Genomic DNA, 19,494 nt, shown 5'->3' on the forward strand with positions numbered 1-19,494 from the left:
ATTATTTCCACTACAAATGTGATGTGGTCACATGTGTTTCAGTGATCTGATAGCAAAATGTTTTAAATCCTTGCAGGGCTGTTTGTTAACTTTGTTTTTTGCACACAGCACTGGTGCTACAGATATTGAAACTTTCACAGTATAAAACATCTGTTACCATCTCTGAAAACAACCACAATAAAATACAAAACAGATTATTTAAAGCTGCACTCTGTAACTTTTTTTTGGGTAAAAATGATCCAGAATCAATTTTTGAGCAAGTACATAACCAATTAGTGTTCAAAACTATCTCCTTATCTTAGCCCAATTCACAACGGTATGCTTGCAATAATGTTTTCTAATAAGAGTGGTACTGGTAGATTTCCGTGGGAAATTCGAGCTTGCCGGCGTTTGACTTTGCGTCATTACGTCACGTCTGTTTACATAAGGAGTCCCAGCTAGTAGGCTATATTCGCAATTTCGCATGTGAGGATGCTGCAGGTTGAGGATCATTTATAGCCTCTTCTCACAGCAGCTGCAATAATTAAACTTATTTTGATGCAGATTGTATGGTATGACAAATTAACTTTAGAGATGAGACTGTACAGAAATTGAAATCTACAGGTAACGCAAATACACGTAGTCACGCAATGCTGATGTTGTTAACATTAACAATTTGAGAACAAAGTATAACAATAATAATAATTTGCAAGGTTTGATGTGATATAAGCTAAGTGATCGTTAGATTTAATCACCATTGGTAGCGCTATTTATTGTAATGCTTTTTTTTCCCCTGAGTTGGTCGGAACAACTGATTTTGGTTTAATTTCCGCTAATCGTGCAGCCCTAGATTAACCTCACACACAAACAAGCACACAAGAAATATTCACCCAATTACTATACACAGACGACATCTTTTGAGATAAACACCAGTTATTATCTAATTTTAGGCCCATCTTTAATATTTCTTTTTTATCTAAAATTTTGTAGAAAGTGGTTCTTGACCAGCTGCAGAGCTTTTTGAATGACAATACATTTTTTGATGTTTTCCAATAAGGTTTTAGAAAATTTCACTCTACAGAGATGACACTTGTAAAAGTTTTAAAGGATGTTTTAATGGCCACTGACTCAGGTGACTCTGTTGTACTGGTACTTTTAGATTAAAGTGCTGCATTCGATACAGTTGATCATGAGGTCCTGCTTTCTTGGCCAGAGCAAGTTGTGGGCATCAGAGGAACTGCGATAAGTTGATTTCAGTAATATCTTAAAAATAGAAGGATGAATATACACTGTAAACCCTAACGCTCAAAATACTTAATTCGTTTGAGTAGGACAAACTTAAATTAAACAAATTAATTCAGTTAAATTAACTGTTATGAGTATTTAAAACTTTCTTTTACTTTTGAGTTCACAGCACTGACATATTTCAAGTAAACTAAATTGTTTTGCCCATGCTTTGCCCATGGCACTATGGCACTAACTTAATATGGTTGAGTTGAGTTGCAGCAGATTTCTAATTCCCAGCATGCTTTGCATCAGACTGTATAAATGTTGAAATTAAGTGTTATTTTGTGTGTTTTTGCATAAGATTAACATAGGGAGACATAAGTTAGTGTTTAATGTTGTGTTATGTTGGGATTGACAGGGGGTTCTGTTATGTTATGTTTTGTTAACATTCTGGTGAAGAGTAGACCGTGTGGTTAGGTTGAGGATGGGCTGCAAAACTTTTAAGACCACATATACTGTATGTTGTTTGATTACATACATGCAAGTATATATTGACAGTCTCTTTGATAGTTATAATAGCATGTGTTTTTTGCTAACTAACATTTAACCAAGATCTGAATGTGATGTTTATGTAAATGAACTATATGTACTTGAGTGGGGCGAGGCTGAGAACCGTGGGAGCGAAGGAATGCCAGTGATGTGATTGTTAATGAGAGACACCTGTGCACCACACTGGCCTTGCTCCACCTCCACGGCTCTCGGCCCTGCCCCACTTGTCACAAAAAAATTAAGTTCTATCAACTTAAAAAAAAATAAGTTAGTTAACTTAAATGTTTTGAGGTAATAAGTTTCCTCAAATGTTTTGAGTATTCTGAACTTATTGAGTTTTACAGTGTAGGAGGACACCATTCGGATTCTATTCAAGGCATTCAAGGCTCTATTTTGGCCTCTTTATTGTTTTCTCTGTGTATGCTTCCTTGAAGCTCTATTTTTGAAAAGCAGGGCTTGTACTATCATTGCTATGTAGACAATACTCAACTTTTTTGCCCCTGAAGCACAAAAATGGCTTAGACTCCCTCTGTGCCTGTCTTTCCGATGTCAAAGCCTGGATGTCGTTAAATTTTTTAAATCTAAATGAGAGTAAACGGAGACCATCATGTTCGGCTCTTCTGAAGTCCCAAACATTTATCATTTAAATTCTTGGGCATCTTATTTGATAGTGCACTTAAATTTGATACAGAAATAAATTTATTTGTCAAATCAAGTTTTTACCAACTAAGAGAGCTGGCTAAAGTAAAGACTTCCTTTCTTTTAAGCACTTTGAAACTGCGATTCATGCTTTTATTTCTTCTAGAATTGACTATTGTAACTCCCTTTATCTAGGAATAAACAATTCTTTATTATCTAGATTACAAATGGTCCAAAATGCAGCTGCAAGACTCTTAAATGGTGTTTACAAATGCAAACATATTACTCCTGTTTTAATGTCTTTACAATAGCTTCCAGTCTGCTTTAGAATTGATTTTTTTAAAGTGCTTGTGTTTGTTTTTAAATGTTTAAATGGCCTCACCCCCTCTTATCTTTTAGACTTGTTGTGTGAACACCATCCAGTGAGAAATCTTAGGTCTGCCAACCAAAGTTTGTTAAATGTTCCAAAGTCAAAATTAAAATAGCCGCACCTAAACTTTGGAACAGTTTACCGATCTATATTAGAACTGCACCAAGATTACATATTTTTAAATCAAAGTTAAAATTGTATCTCTTCACTATAGCCTATGGCTTGTGCTGTCTTTGTTGTCTGTTGTTGTTTGTTTTGTTTTTATATATAAATTTTTTAATTGTTTTTTGTTCGTTTCTGGAGTTTTTATAAGTCTTTTTAGAACATACAGCACATTGGTCATTTGTGGTTGTTTTTAATTGTGCTTTATAAATAAATTTTTTAAATCTAAATGAGAGTAAACGGAGACCATCATGTTCGGCTCTTCTGAAGTCCCAAACATTTATCATTTAAATTCTTGGGCATCTTATTTGATAGTGCACTTAAATTTGATACAGAAATAAATTTATTTGTAAATTTATTCAAAGTTTGTTAAATGTTCCAAAGTCAAAATTAAAATAGCCGCACCTAAACTTTGGAACAGTTTACCGATCTATATTAGAACTGCACCAAGATTACATATTTTTAAATCAAAGTTAAAATTGTATCTCTTCACTATAGCCTATGGCTTGTGCTGTCTTTTTTGTCTGTTGTTGTTTGTTTTGTTTTTATATATAAATTTTTTAATTGTTTTTTGTTCGTTTCTGGAGTTTTTATAAGTCTTTTTAGAACATACAGCACATTGGTCATTTGTGGTTGTTTTTAATTGTGCTTTATAAATAAATTGAGATGAAATGAGATGAGATCTGTTACATGTCCTTTTACACAGAAATGATTTTTGTCACCAGGGTTAGATATATCAATATCATGTTGACACAATCCTTTAATATGCTGGTCATTATCTACCACAAATGGGGCCAGTATTAATCATTAGTATGTAGGAAACAATATTGGAAATAAAAATAAGCTTGAGGGAACTCTATATGGGATGTCAGGTCATCATTTGGCTACAATAGATAGAAATCATGTTATATTTAAAAGGAGTCTGTTTAATAAATACTTGTTTATAGATGTGGTATGATTTCAAATCAGATAATTTCATATTAGATATTAACATATTTCCTCTGTTCTTTTCTGTTTGTTTTTGTGTCTCTGTTCTTCTTGATGTGTTTTCAGTGGTGGGAGAGCTGACCAGATCAGAGATGTGTCCTGTCAGACCAGCACATCCTCCTCCTGTCAGAAACACATCAGTCATCATGACACAGAAGCAGCCCTGCAGCTCGATTCTCACCAGCCAGTGCACAATGATCTTCAGAGAGTCAAAGACCTGCACAAAACCAGCATGAAGAACAGATATGAGAGCGTATTTGAGGGAGTCAAACTACAAGAGCATCAGACGCTCCTGAACAGGATTTACACACAGCTGTACATCATAGAGGGAGAGAGTGAAGGAGTGAATGAAGAACATGAGGTGCTACAGATGGAGAAAAGTTATAAGACACTCCAAGACACTCCAATCAACTGCAATGACATCTTTGATCCTTCACCTGAACCAGGATATGAGGAGAAGAGAAGAGAGAAGAAAGACAAAATCAAGACTGTTCTTACTAAAGGCATCGCTGGAATTGGAAAAACCGTCTCTGTGCAGAAGTTCATTCTGGACTGGGCCGAGGGAAAAGCCAATCAGGACGTAGATTTCATGTTTGTGCTTCCATTTAGAGAGCTGAACTTGATTAAAGATCACCAGTACAGTCTTCACAGACTTCTGCTGGACTTTCATCCTGAACTTCAATATCTGGACTCAAAGATGTATGATGAATGTACAGTTGTGTTCATCTTTGATGGTCTGGATGAAAGCAGAATTACACTGAAGTTTTCAGGCGGTGAGAAAGTTTCTGATGTGTCTGAGACTTCATCAGTGGGTGTGTTGATGTCAAACCTCATGAAAGGAGATCTGCTTCTCTCTGCTCTCATCTGGATCACCACCAGACCAGCAGCAGCCAATCAGATCCCCTCTAACTACATCAACCGTGTGACAGAAATTCAGGGATTCAATGACCCTCAGAAGGAGGAATATTTCAGGAAGAGAATCAGTGATGAGCATCAAGCCAGCAGAATCATCTCACACATCAGAAGAGCAAGAAGCCTCCACATCATGTGCCACATACCCGTCTTCTGCTGGATCTCAGCCACTGTGCTTCAAAACATCCTGAAACAAGATCTCAGTGCAGAAATTCCTCAAACTCTGACTGAAATGTACATACACTTCCTGCTCATTCAAATAAATATGAGGAACCAGAAGTATGAAGAGAGAGATCCAGAGAAACCCCTGCAGTCCAACAGAGACGTGATTGTGAAACTTGCTGAACTGGCTTTCAATCAGCTGATGAAGGACAATGTGATGTTCTATGAGGAGGACCTGAGAGAGAGCGGCATAGACGTCACTGACGCCTCAGTGTATTCTGGGATTTGCACTGAGATCTTTAGGGAGGAATCTGTGATTTATCACAGGAAGGTTTACAGCTTTGTACATCTGAGCTTTCAGGAGTTTTTTGCAGCACTGTATGTGTTTTTCTGCTATTTACACAAGAACAGTGAAGTTCTGAAAATGTTCTTGACTGGAAAGTCTAGAACTCAGTGTGGGAATGTTTCTCTGGATGTGTTTCTGAAGGGAGCAATGAATGAAGCCTTGAACAGTAAAACTGGACATCTGGATCTTTTCCTTCGATTCCTTCATGGCATCTCACTGGAGTCCAATCAGAGAGTCTTACAGGATCTGCTGATTCACACAGAGAACAACCCAGAGAGCATCAAGAAAATAATCCAAAACCTCAAACGAGGTCAAAAAAACAATGTCAGTCCTGAAAGATGGATGAATCTGACACACTGCTTGATTGAGATGAAGAATAATTCTGTTGTTGAGGAAGTACAGATGTTTTTAAAATCTAAAGCAAAAAGTAAAAGTCTTTCTCTTGCACAATGTTCAACATTAGCAAACATGATCCTGATGTCAGAAGAGGTGATTGATGAGTTAGACTTTATGAAGTACAACATCAAATCAAAAGAGGGGAGATGGAGACTGGTACCTGCTGTGAGGAACTGCAGAAAAGCTCTGTGAGTGTGAAGATCTAATAATAGTACAATATGAACGTAATGTAAAAGAATTTTTGATGAAGGTTTGATGAGTAATTTTTGGGTTTGTGTTCACAAGCATAATGTGCCTTTAACTTTTGCAGCTAAATGTTTTTTTTTTGTTTGTTTTTTTAATTTTCAACCAAATTAATACTATTAGTTTTATGAAATAAATTTGGACTTTGATTTGTTCTAAAATAGATTGATAGATAAATGAATTTCCCATGTTTTCCACTTGTGATTGCATAGATTTCACATGGAAACTGTTCAAAAACCATGTTTCCAATGTGCAAAGTTAGTGATCCACATGTGTTTTTGCACATGTAAAATTCATGTGTTTTTTTGCAAGTGCAAGCTACCATTACAACTAGTCCAATTCTAAAGTAGTTCATGTTGATCTAGTCAGTAGGACTGGTTTATGTAAAAATCACTTCTATTACAAAAACATTACGTTAAAAAAAATGTAATCACACTCGGCTAATAAGACTGTCCATAATGAAGTTCTGTATACAGAAAATTTGACAATTTTTGACACATTATACCAGGGGTGTGCAATATAGACAAAAAATATATCTCAATATTTTCTGGGATTTTGTCGACAACGATGATCAGATGATATTTTGCTGAACGTGTTATTGTGCTGGTACCTGATTTAGGACTGCCATGGACAGCTGAATCCTAAAGTTATTGTTATTCTTCATATTTTGTGCGAGTTTAGTTGCAGCACTGACAGAAATTACATTATCCAATAAGTTTAATTTGATTTTGACCTTTTATTACAGTATTTTTTCTTACCTAATTAAATGTAGCTTATTGATTCATACGTATTCATGAATCAATAAATTCATTTAGAATAATAAGACTCTATAGGGCTGTTATCAATCAAATAAAATAAGTATCAACAAAATCCATCTTTCCACTGCAGAGGAAACACAGAAGCTGCATATGAATGGCATTTAGATGCAATTACACAGACTGTTTAATGCAGCTCAGAGGTGATATAAATGCATCTAATTTGCAGTTATTAATGCATAAATAATGTTTTGATGTTTTAAAAATACAAACCCGATTCCAAAAAAGTTGGGACACTGTACAAATTGTGAATAAAAAAGGAATGCAATGATGTGGAAGTTTCAAATTTCAATATTTTATTCAGAATACAACAAAGATGACATATCAAATGTTTAAACTGAGAAAATGTATCATTTTAAGGGAAAAATAAGTTGATTTTAAATTTCATGGCATCAACACATCTCAAAAAAGTTGGGTCAAGGCCATGTTTACCACTGTGTGGCATCCCCTCTTCTTTTTATAACAGTCTGCAAACGTCTGGGGACTGAGGAGACAAGTTGCTCAAGTTTAGGAATAGGAATGTTGTCCCATTCTTGTCTAATACAGGCTTCTAGTTGCTCAACTGTCTTAGGTCTTCTTTGTTGCATCTTCCTCTTTATGATGCGCCAAATGTTTTCTATGGGTGAAAGATCTGGACTGCAGGCTGGCCATTTCAGTACCCGGATCTTTCTTCTACGCAGCCATGATGTTGTAATTGATGCAGTATGTGGTCTGGCATTGTCATGTTGGAAAATGCAAGGTCTTCCCTGAAAGAGACGACGTCTGGATGGGAGCATATGTTGTTCTAGAACTTGGATATACCTTTCAGCATTGATGGTGCCTTTCCAGATGTGTAAGCTGCCCATGCCACACTCACTCATGCAACCCCATACCATCAGAGATGCAGGCTTCTGAACTGAGTGCTGATAACAACTTGGGTTGTCCTTGTCCTCTTTAGTCCGGATGACATGGCGTCCCAGTTTTCCAAAAAGAACTTCAAATTTTGATTCGTCTGACCACAGAACAGTTTTCCACTTTGCCACAGTCCATTTTAAATGAGCCTTGGCCCAGAGAAAACGCCTGCACTTCTGGATAATGTTTAGATATGGCTTCTTTTTTGACCTATAGAGTTTTAGCCGGCAACGGCGAATGGCACGGTGGATTGTGTTCACTGACAATGTTTTCTGGAAGTATTCCTGAGCCCATGTTGTGATTTCCATCACAGTAGCATGATACAGTGCCGTCTAAGGGCCCGAAGATCACGGGCATCCAGTATGGTTTTCCGGCCTTGACCCTTACACACAGAGATTGTTCCAGATTCTCTGAATCTTTGGATGATATTATGCACTGTAGATGATGATAACTTCAAACTCTTTGCAATTTTTCTCTGAGAAACTCCTTTCTGATTGTAGCGTCTGGATAGATCTGGCTAGTCAATCAACTTTGGACATTTCAGAATGCTTTTAGCTTCCTGAACTGTGCATGTAAATCACGAATCGGCTCCGGCAAGTCCGGGACCAATTGCCCCATTGGCACCTTTGTTACCCCAGTAAAGAAAAACAGAACATAGTCTCACCAGCTCCAGAGACTTCAAAGAGTCACCCTGGTGGGACTAAAGGTGATATGGTCACAGACACTGGCCACAACCCCAATACACACACACATACAGACACTCACAAACACGCATGGAGATTGTGAATGTACATTTATCCTCCAAATATGACTGTGCCAATATGTACCCGTCGCTGTATTTAAAGGTGCATGTATTTATCCCTAGTATATAAGCTTAGCTATGACTGTAGTTGTATTAGTTTTCTTCTAAACGATAAAACTCAAGTATAAACTGTATCTCACCTTTTATGTCTTTGCCATCTGACAAGTTTGGTCTCATTGTAAAGCTTTCGTTATGCTCTAATTGAAAATGTATGTCACATGACTGTAAAATGCATTCTTCTATTTTTAATGGTACTTTGAAGAAAATGTACTCAGATCGGACACTTCGCAAACCATGCAAATTAGGTCATAAATGGAGACAAAGAAAGAGTTTGCCCGCCAGAATCGCACCCTCATCATTGGCTGATGTATCCCAGGAGGCGTTCTGGCCTGTTGTCCTTAAAACACAACGACACGCATCTCTCATTGTCTCTCGATTGTCTCTCGCCATTTAACACACGTCTCTCCCGGACGTCTCGGCGACCGCGCTTCCATCACGCGCCCCCTCTCTTCGGGACGACCATCTTTTGGCAACAAGTTTCTTTGTCAAACCCTCTTCATCCGTCGCCCTAAGTCTTCACTCTTCATCGCCTAGGAGACGGACTCTTTTTCTTTCCTTTCCGGTTATCTTACTCTTAAGTTAAACCCTTGTTTGAAAATCCCGCCGAAGAACACCTTCTCGGAAAAGGACCAATCGCTTCAGCCGCACGCACCGAAACTCCTGCAGAAACACGAAACGACCACAGCACCTGAACCTATGCAAGTATAGAACCATTCTTTCCAAAGCGTTTTAAGCTCGATGTGTAAGCTGAGTTTCCTTGCTGGCTCTCAAAGGTTTTAACTGTTAGTAAGTTGCCATTCCTTTGATCACCTCTGTTTTCTTGACTTTACTTTCGTTTTCCATATATGTGTATTGTTTGTGTATGTCTAGTAGTATAGTCTCTGTATCCGTAGTTTCATATATTAAATACATTATATTCATGCTCGATTGTTTTTTTGCTCATGCAACAAACCCAGGTCACTTTAACGTTTCGATCCAGTATCCTTGCTTTACGCATTGATGCTAGAATAGGAAGTCTTTCTCGTGGCCAGAGAAAAACCTTCCTTTTATAATCGGCTATGAGGAGCTAACGGTTTGCTGGACAAACTAATAGTTTCTCTAAATTATTATCAAACCAGAACTAATCATATATGTGATTGATTATAATTCGTTGTAATTAATTCACAATATATGTATAATTCCCTCTCGGGTCGGTATATGTATTATAATTAATCATAAAGCTTTATGATTTATTATATTCATATATTTCACCCATAAATTAATTAAATACCTGTACTGATTCGCTACAGATTATTTGGTGGAGAACGTGAGCAACGTTTTAAACTTGGTTTTGTGTATGAGCAACCTAGAATAATTTTGTGTGATTTAATGTGTATATGCGCGCCTTACTGAGTGAGCCGACAACGCGTCCCTCATTCTGAAAAAACGTTAACAAGCTATTTGTGCCTAAAAACACTGTAGTCAATTGTTGACCGTAAAGTAAACTGCAGTCCAATTAATATTTCAAACTCGTATCTGCAAAAGGCGACAATCTTTTTGCAATATACAGTTAATATTAATTTCCGCTTGAATAAACGAATTGAATCGTATTCAGCGTAGTTTTTTTGAAAAGGAGCTGTGACGAGTTTCTCACAGACTCTTTCTGAAGGCCTCATAATTGTAGCGCTATTAAATTTGAATTACTGTGTCGTCCAATAATTCAAAATAGCGTCTCGCTCCCTGGGTAACGTCATTGGCATAGCTAACCAATCACGTTACCTCTTGCAAATCTAATCTGAAAACAGTTTATCTGAAATCCGATTGATGTGTAAAAATTGGGAGCCAGCCACGACCTGATCCAGCGTGACTCGTAACAGCAGCGAAGAAATCCTGCAAAAGTTACATATTCGTGTGCACTAAGTTTGCACAAACAGGGGTCCACTAATCCCCAAAATTGTGTACCCGTATTAAAGGGGCATATTAGTGTCCAGTAACCTGGCACCAAAGAATCCGCCGAGATTCCAAAGTTGTGTACCCGTGGTTAAAAGTTGTATATTAGTGTCCAGTAACCTGGCACCAAAGAATCCGCCGAGATTCTAAAGTTTGTAACCGTGATAGTGCAGTTAAATCAGCCGTAAGGGAATCAGAACCCCACAGACGCGCTAATTTAAAATATCACGAATTAAAGTAGGTGGATGCAGTACCTCTGACCAGACGCCAGAAGGCAATCTGTTCAGGTGTGCGGCACCCCTCCCTACTTCATTGTTGTGTGGACTCACTAACGCCATCGTGTGGACGTTCTGGGTTAACTCTGCTCTCCATACGTTGAGCTGAAGTGTTTCCAAATTCCTTTTGGCTACTTTAATCTAGCTTGCCGCTATAAATGTTTGTTGATGGTTATGCTTTTCAATCGTGTTTGGAATGTGGTTTACCGATTTAAATTTGATTTAAATACGTTTAAATTTTTAATTTAAATTAAGTTTCCCTTCCAACAAGAGAATTCACTTTCTGAAAGTGCTCCCCCTGGTGGACACTCCCAGATAAGTTAGTTCCCGTCTCTGAGTATTTGTCCCCTTTCCTGCTTTTCCTGTGTTCACAGATTTTCTCTGCTCTATGTTATTTTATTATTCTACTTGATTTTCTTTCATTATACTCTCTTTCTCTCTTGAGTTTTTACTTTGGAAATTCCTTTCTTGTTATTACTTACCTTTTTATTTTTATCCACTCTTAGGTCTGTGTCCTGTTTGTGATTTGCTGGTAACAGCATTCTCACATCCAAGTTTCCCTTATTTTATACACTTATTTTTAAATTTAATTAAACAACATTTAATTGAGATTTAAAATTAAGTAGTGTCAATCAGTTGGCATTTTGCTCAAGAAGCAGTTCCCTTTAGGGAATTCTCCAATAGGGAAGACCTTCTCCTTTCTTTTTCCCATTCTGTTATTCTACGCACTTATTTAAATTCAATTGAACAGAGTTTAATTCAAATTTGAATCAAGTGCCTCTGAATTGTTTTTACTTTGCCTTATTTTTTTTCTTTTCTGCTTTCAGCTAATTCATTCTGACTGTCATTCTAGACCCCTATTCTTTCGTCCTACACACTTGATTATTTAAATTCAGTTTAAACAAGATTTAAATTAAGATTTAAATTTACAAGTAAGCTGTGTTTGCGTGACCACTTGTGTATTTGCAAATAGGGCCCTCTAGCGACCGGTGGTGAGTTGACGGTTGTTCCAGTGAGTTCCAGTGAGCGGAGTAAACTAGCCTGGCGGATCTCTCACTGGCTGTGGGTGAACCTCGGTCACTTCTGACCTCGTACCGCGGGCAACACGCAGGGACATCAGCAGGTTGGGTGTGTCAGGTGCAAGGAGGCAACGAGTCCAGGTTGGCAACAAAGGCAATTTTGTTTAATTTCCCTGTTCTGCACGACAGAACCGCCCTTTGAGTAACTGCCTGCGGGGTCAGACTCTGGGGTTGGGAAAAATACAATTTTGGCCGCCAATCTGGCCGTTGGCGCAAACACCTTGCCCAAACACGCAATTGTGCTGAAAGTCCCTGTTTGAGAGGTTGCATCGCAGTGCAAGGTACAGGGTGCCGAGGAACACGGCAGCCAAGTGTTGGAACGTCTAGGAGAGGTTGCCCCCGCCACTGAGTTCTTGTCTGAGCAATCACAAATCACCCCAGGCCGAGATTAAGGACATACAGTCCCTTCGCTCAGTGAAAGCCACAGAATATTTGATATTCTCCAATCAGAAGTGTTGGCAAAACCCCTTTTGCTCTTAAGCCATACCATCCTTCTAGGTTTTATGACGCGACAGCGCCCTCGTCAGGCCCGGTCATAAACCCTTACTGTGGTAATAAGCTGAAGTTTCACTTCTCCCCTCTAGCCCTTCTTGTGGTATTTTATTGCTATTCTATTTTCATTCTTTCCTATTTGTTTACTGTTCTATTTCTCATAAATTGCAGCCATCCTGTTCTGTTCTGTTTTTCTACTGTTTGTCTCTTTTATTTCACATAAAGGCAGAGCCTGTGAGAGCCATCACGGAAGCTGAATAATAGATAGACGGCCGAGCAGCCAAAGTCATTAGTAGACTCGTAGAGCCTCCGCCTGTCAAGATCTTTATTTAAATCCAGCACTCGCCGACACAAATTAACCCACGTGGTCGTTCCTGGCCATCGACAATAAGTGTCTGGCCTATATTCCACTAACTGTCTGCACCAGTTAACTGGAAGCACACACAAAGTTTAGCTAATTACGTATTACGTAACGCGCTAGTCCTGCGCGAGCTTGCATTGGTTCTTTTGTGCTGTCTTTCTCTCGTCAACAGTAAAGCCACTATGTCGCGAGCATCCAGCCCTGACACCCACTGGGATCATCTCGAGACCTGGTTGGGCGTCATGACCAACGCATTCCTGCCCAACGCCGCCGGTGACCTCCAGCACCTGAGCCGTGAGCAGTTGGACGGGGACCTAAATCGACTAATGGCCCACGATCCGACGCAGAGCTACAACCACAAAGAATGGGCCAAGCTCATTGGCGGACTTGCCCACAACCTCATTGCCCAAGTGAGGCTTAGCGAAAGGAGCAACGCTCTCCTGGAGCAGGAAGCAGCGGCGCTCAAGCTTCAGGCCGGGGAGGCCAGAAGAAATCAGGCCCAGACTCAACATCACCTCGATCAGCTACTCCTCGAGACCCAGGACCAGCGTGGGACAGCGGATGAATCCGACCCCGAGCTGCAAGAGGAGGTAGAGAGACTCCAAAAAGCCCTTGCAGAGCTCCACTTGGAGGCGGAGCGTAAAGAGCAGTTGGAAAAGGAATCCAGGGAGGAACTAACTGGAAAACTCCAACAAGGTGAAACTCTCCTAGCAAGAGCAGAGATCGAACTGAAAGAAAGGGACGCTAAGGCCCGGGCCTGCGAAAATCATCTTAAACAGGCCCGAAGTGAGATCCTTGCTTTGAAACAGCAAAGAGACTATTTAAGAGATGAATTGGACACTGTTCACAGAGAACTGAAACATTCTTATAAACTGCAAGGTGACTTGGGAGGGGAAGCACACTTCACAGAGTTTCTCCTGGCCAGTAGGCCCAGTCAACAATCCCTAGTTCAAAAGGGGGTTGAAAGTCCACTGCCCAAGATGCCACCCGCGAGCGGCCAAGAACCTTTTTCAACAGTAAAAGGGTGGGAGCCTCTCCAGAAAACCCGTGCCACTAGCCACGGCATGGCTCCCAAAGATCTGGACAAGCTAGCAAAGAATATCCCCACTTTCACCCCAAACCCAGCAGGGGGCGTTGACGTGCACGCGTATTTACAGGACATTGACTTTCTGCTGCAAAATGTGGCCAACGTGAATGCCTGGGACAGGTTGTACCTACTCCGAATCACGTCTAGCCGTGATGTGCGCAGCTTTCTAGATCGGCAGCCAGAAGCTGTCAAATCAGACTACCAGCAGCTGCGACAGGCTCTGATCAAAGAGTTTTCTGACCCTGAATCGGACCAAGGGCTCCTCGCAGCCATGGACCTTAAACAGGGCCGACTGGAAACCCCACAAGCGTACTACAACAGACTACGAAGGGCCTACTTCGGCGCACGTAACGAGCCAGGAATGGAGGAAGATTTTAACTTTAAGACTTTGTTTCTCCGAAATCTGCATCCTGCGGTGAGTCATCATCTGGGAGTCTTGGCCTGCCCACGGAGTATGTCTACTCAACAGCTGCGAGATTTAGCCCACAAGGCTTACTCTAAGCAAAAGGCTGCATCTGAAAAGACTGTTAAAAATCCAACCATTTACCCGGTCTCTGATCACTGTCCAGAACTGGCCCTAGAGGGCGCACACACGCACCACAGTGACAGACCGTTTAACAGAGAGTCAAGACAGTTCCCGGCCAACAGAGGGCAGCCTCACTACGAGGGTGTCCGTCCCAAGCACCAGACTGGGCGTTCTGAAAGAGTCTGGGACAAGTCCCGGTTACCCAGCAACCCAAAGGGCGGTGCCACATGGGAGGCCAGCCGGCGACCCAGAAATGGCAGATCTTCATCGGCCAGAACCTCAAGCCCCGACCGCCAAAGACAGAATGCCTCTCGACATGCACCGAACAAGCCCAAGTCCGAGCGTTCACAGGAGCAGAACAGTGCAGCTATGTCTGAGTCTGCAGAGATCCTGAAGGCCCTAAAAGAGCTGATTCAGGAAAAGCACCGCAAGGAAGACCAGAAAGACAAGCCAGACTCCTTATGACTAGGACGGAAACCTACCCCCAACGTCTGCCCTGACAAACCCCCGACAGAACCTCACACCCAAATCACTGCTGACCAGCCACTAACCACAGAATCAGTTAACGCATCACTAAGTGACCGCGCCACCCAGCCACCTCAGCTGACAACTGCACATCCAGAGCCAACCAACTCACATCATCACACCGATGACCAAGACTCCAAGTTACCAGAAAGTGCTGTTCTGGTTGTCTGCCTCCCTAACGAACCACATGACACCAGCCCCACTTGCTTACCGGTCAGCACCCAAGCCCCGGTACCAAGACTCCTGGGGAACCTTATCGAAAAGGGGGTGGCCCGAAAGCTGTACATAGCCATCACTGTGGAAAATGATGTGAGAATTGAAGCGCTCGTAGACACCGGAGCAGATCTCACTTTGATGTCAACTAACCTCTTTGAAATACTCAGAGATAAAGCCAAGAGACAAAATCGAACTCTCAAACCACAAAGATGTGAGCTAAATGTGCAGTCGTACAGCCAAAATGAGGTCCAACTTGAACAAATAGCTCCCATTCATCTAACCATTGGGCCAATGAGCTTGGTACACCCCGTATACATTTCACCAATGGACACGTTTCCCTTGCTCATTGGCAAAGACTTGCTAGATCGCTTTGAGCCCTTATTGGACTTCAGACAGCTGAAAATTTGGGCTCAAGTACGAGAACCGTTGCCCTTCCGGTCACCCAGGTCACCTGAGCCAGACTGTCAGGTCACAGAGGTCACGGGAAATCTTGCAGCTAGCCGCGGGAACCCCGTCTCAGGGCAAAGTTCAAGTTCGCTACCCTGCACACGCAAACTCACCATAGACTTTAACTCCTTCTGTTCCAAGGTCACCACAGACTCACAGCTGAATGATGTGACTACAACAGACATTATTCGCACACTGTGGGCAGACAACTCAGCCTTCAGCCACACGCTGTTAAGTGCTCTTATTGAGGGAACACCGAACCTCCCATGTGTCAACAAGCACACACACTTCCCATTGGACTTTCGTCTGCCAACCATGACGACTGCCAAAAACATCTGCGTTTTGAACTTGAAATGGAATGACCTGCGTCTAACCCATCACTTCCTGGTCTTTCCGGACTCCCTGATGCACCCTAAGGCTCATATGGACAGTGCTAATGAGTTGGTGTGGGCTCCAATGACTTTACAGTCCCCTGTTGTTCCCGTCAACACTGCCAATTTCCTGTCAGACCAGACCATCCCAGAGGTCTGCATCCTGCTCAACATACAGGAAGCTGTAGTACCAGCTTACACCAAAGGGGGTGCTGTTCGGCTCAACATGAGACGTGGTCAAACCCTAAACAACACACCAGCTTTGACATTTGAGGTAGAAGTACCCCAACAACAACAACCAACCTGTCACAAGTACTTCGAAGAGAATGCGTGCCAAGGTATGCCCACGGCCTACGTCGATGGACATTCCTACAGCCATGAGGGCATCCTACAGGCAGGTGCAGGGGTGCGATGGTTAAACAACCAACCCTGCCAACCACAGAACTTCAGGTGGGGTCCCCAGTCACGTCAATATGTTGAAGTAGCAGCTACTCTCATAACCCTTCAAGTTGCCTCAGCCCATAACATCAAAGAACTCCTCATTTGCACAGACTCATGCAATGCCAGACCTAGTTTCACATGCCATCTTCCAGGCTGGAAACAAACTAATTTCAGGACTGAATACAACATGTCGGTGAAACATCAACACCTGTTCCAAACACGTGATGACATCACCCAAACACATGACATGATCGTTTACTGGGAAAAGGTGAACAGACATTCAAAACAACCAGGGCGTGGCAAAGGTGAAAACGACCAAACTACTGCCCGTGCCAAGACTGGCACGCTGCATAACAATCTACGGTCACCCCCACCCCAGTCACCCACCCTTAGTGTGGCAGCAGCAACCTGCAGCCAGCGTTCTGTTCCTGCAACATTTCCCACCTTACGGCCACTGCCACTGACAACCAAAATTACCAACACTTCCTTACGAACTATTTTAAACCACCACTCAAACCCCTCCAACCTCCCGATCACGGCATCTGGTCCCACGGCGACCCCTAGCCACAAACGGCTGCATGGGATCAACCACATGCTGCGTGTGGGACTAAACATCCTAAAACACGTCCTTGACGACCTCACGGCGCCAAAGCTTGTAATGCCACAAGGCCAAAAGGGGGGTGAACTGATATACGCCCACGACACACCATATGCCAGACACCATGGCACCAGAACCACTGATGAGACATTAAAACAAGTGGCGTACTGGCCCAGCATGCAGCAAGATGTGGCAGAGGATGTCAGAGGATGTCAGGTTTGCTGTCAAGTCCAAACTGCAAACACAAATCCCAGAACCCCACTGCAACGCAGAGGAGTCACATTCTCATGGTCAGTCAACCAGAAAGACTGGAATGTAAAACTTCCTCTGGGGTTCATAGCCACCATGGACACCACACTGGAGTCAACTCGGGTGTCCCCCACTGAACTAATGACGGCGCGGCAGGTGATGCTGCCGGTGCACCTGTACCAACCAGGAGACCCCAGCATCATCACAGCCTACTCCACTCACCAGCACCTCGACGAGCTCTGCCCACAGCTGAGAAAACAACTTGCAAAGCAGCGTCAAACCCTGCAAACCATCAGCAAATCCTGGGAAGGTATTGTGGTGGTTCTCTGTACTCACAGTTTCCTGCTGACCCAAACGGTGAACTCAATGAAGCAACTGTTTACAGTCTCCCAAAATGACTTTGCCCAAAGTCCGCTGGGTATAGCTCTGATAACATACCTGCTGCGAGAAGTTAGCTTCTCTATGGAGAGCGTGGCTGTAAATAGGATTCCTCAGTACCCTGTACAAACTATGCTGGACTTTGCTACTGGCAGACCCACCAAGACTGTTCCAGCCCACCTCGCTGACTCTCTGGGTGCTGCCATCCTACTGCGCGCCAAGCCAGAGCAGAATGAGGTGGGCGTCCTTCTCAATCCACCCATCGGTGAACCAGATAACATCTACAGACCCAAAGACAAGGTCAATGTCAGGTGGTGGCAAGGTAACATCCATCCCAAGATACATACCTCAGATGTGGTAGTCTACCACTACAGCGACCCACAGCTGTATCTGGCTCCCCATTTGAGCAGGTGCATTTTGACCAAAGACATTCACTGCTTCGGCTCTAACAAGCCTTCCCTCAGAGAACACACTGAAGGAATCTGCCGGTTGCAGCCCGTGATCAGCGACACACGCTGCCCCGCCGAGGCCAAGCCTCACACCCCAGTCATCGGAACACAAGCCAAGATTGTGGGCGCTCGACTGCTCGTCCACACCCCCACTCGCATCGACACCCTAACCTACAATCAGCACGACACGGCCACTCGTGTCAGCCTGCCCAATCAAAGTATGTGGATCCAGGTACCCCTGGGTTCCATCCTTCACCTCAACAATCTGGCAGTGTACCGTCTCTCAAGCGAAGAGGACCCGTCAGAACTGGAAATCTCATCCTCCTCCGGAAATCACAACCACACCTTAGATCCAGAACTGGAACTGATGATTGAGAAAAGGGGGTCCCAGCTAATTGACATTACTCCCGTTGATACAGCCCTCCAAGTACTCTCCCGACTGCCCGTCCTGACCAGCTCACCTATAGCCCAGGCTTGGACAGCTGCTGACACAGCCCTCTGCCTCTCCATAGCAATCAAGTACGCACTCACCCTGGGCCTGGCCTCCATCCTATCCGAAGGGACCAAAGGGATGCAAGAGTCCATGGACAAGTGCCTATCTGCCCTTCCTCAAGGCTTCAAAAGGAGACAGAGGAGAGGAAGTTTCAAGGCAAAGAAAATGCCCAGCCTCATCGAGATGGACAGAGAACCAGTAGGAACCACCTGCTGCTTGACCATCCGGATCCATGTGCCATCGAACCTTGTTACCGTCCAACGAAGTCCGCACAGGAACTGCGTTGGCCGAAAGGGGGATTGTAGCGTCTGGATAGATCTGGCTAGTCAATCAACTTTGGACATTTCAGAATGCTTTTAGCTTCCTGAACTGTGCATGTAAATCACGAATCGGCTCCGGCAAGTCCGGGACCAATTGCCCCATTGGCACCTTTGTTACCCCAGTAAAGAAAAACAGAACATAGTCTCACCAGCTCCAGAGACTTCAAAGAGTCACCCTGGTGGGACTAAAGGTGATATGGTCACAGACACTGGCCACAACCCCAATACACACACACATACAGACACTCACAAACACGCATGGAGATTGTGAATGTACATTTATCCTCCAAATATGACTGTGCCAATATGTACCCGTCGCTGTATTTAAAGGTGCATGTATTTATCCCTAGTATATAAGCTTAGCTATGACTGTAGTTGTATTAGTTTTCTTCTAAACGATAAAACTCAAGTATAAACTGTATCTCACCTTTTATGTCTTTGCCATCTGACAAGTTTGGTCTCATTGTAAAGCTTTCGTTATGCTCTAATTGAAAATGTATGTCACATGACTGTAAAATGCATTCTTCTATTTTTAATGGTACTTTGAAGAAAATGTACTCAGATCGGACACTTCGCAAACCATGCAAATTAGGTCATAAATGGAGACAAAGAAAGAGTTTGCCCGCCAGAATCGCACCCTCATCATTGGCTGATGTATCCCAGGAGGCGTTCTGGCCTGTTGTCCTTAAAACACAACGACACGCATCTCTCATTGTCT

The 19,494-nt window shown here is 42.6% G+C and overlaps 1 protein-coding gene and 1 long non-coding RNA gene across 7 annotated transcripts in view; both read left to right on the top strand.

Annotated features, from left to right (window-relative positions):
• LOC127508290 (uncharacterized) overlaps window positions 1-19,494 on the top strand; it is a 74,298-nt gene that overhangs the window by 30,302 nt on the left and 24,502 nt on the right. The window lies entirely within an intron of this gene.
• LOC127508276 (NACHT, LRR and PYD domains-containing protein 3-like) overlaps window positions 1-19,494 on the top strand; it is a 45,554-nt gene that overhangs the window by 5,764 nt on the left and 20,296 nt on the right. For all 6 annotated transcript variants that reach the window (XR_007928764.1, XM_051886018.1, XM_051886017.1 and 3 more), the window contains one exon: window positions 3,980-5,917. Coding sequence is in view for 5 of the 6 variants with exons in the window: in XM_051886018.1 (XP_051741978.1) it covers window positions 3,980-5,917 (1,938 nt within the window). In the remaining variant the exon portion in view is untranslated. The remainder of the gene's footprint in view (window positions 1-3,979; window positions 5,918-19,494) is intronic.

Source organism: Ctenopharyngodon idella, chromosome 3, assembly GCF_019924925.1.
Source record: "Ctenopharyngodon idella isolate HZGC_01 chromosome 3, HZGC01, whole genome shotgun sequence".
Classification (NCBI taxonomy): domain Eukaryota; kingdom Metazoa; phylum Chordata; class Actinopteri; order Cypriniformes; family Xenocyprididae; genus Ctenopharyngodon; species Ctenopharyngodon idella.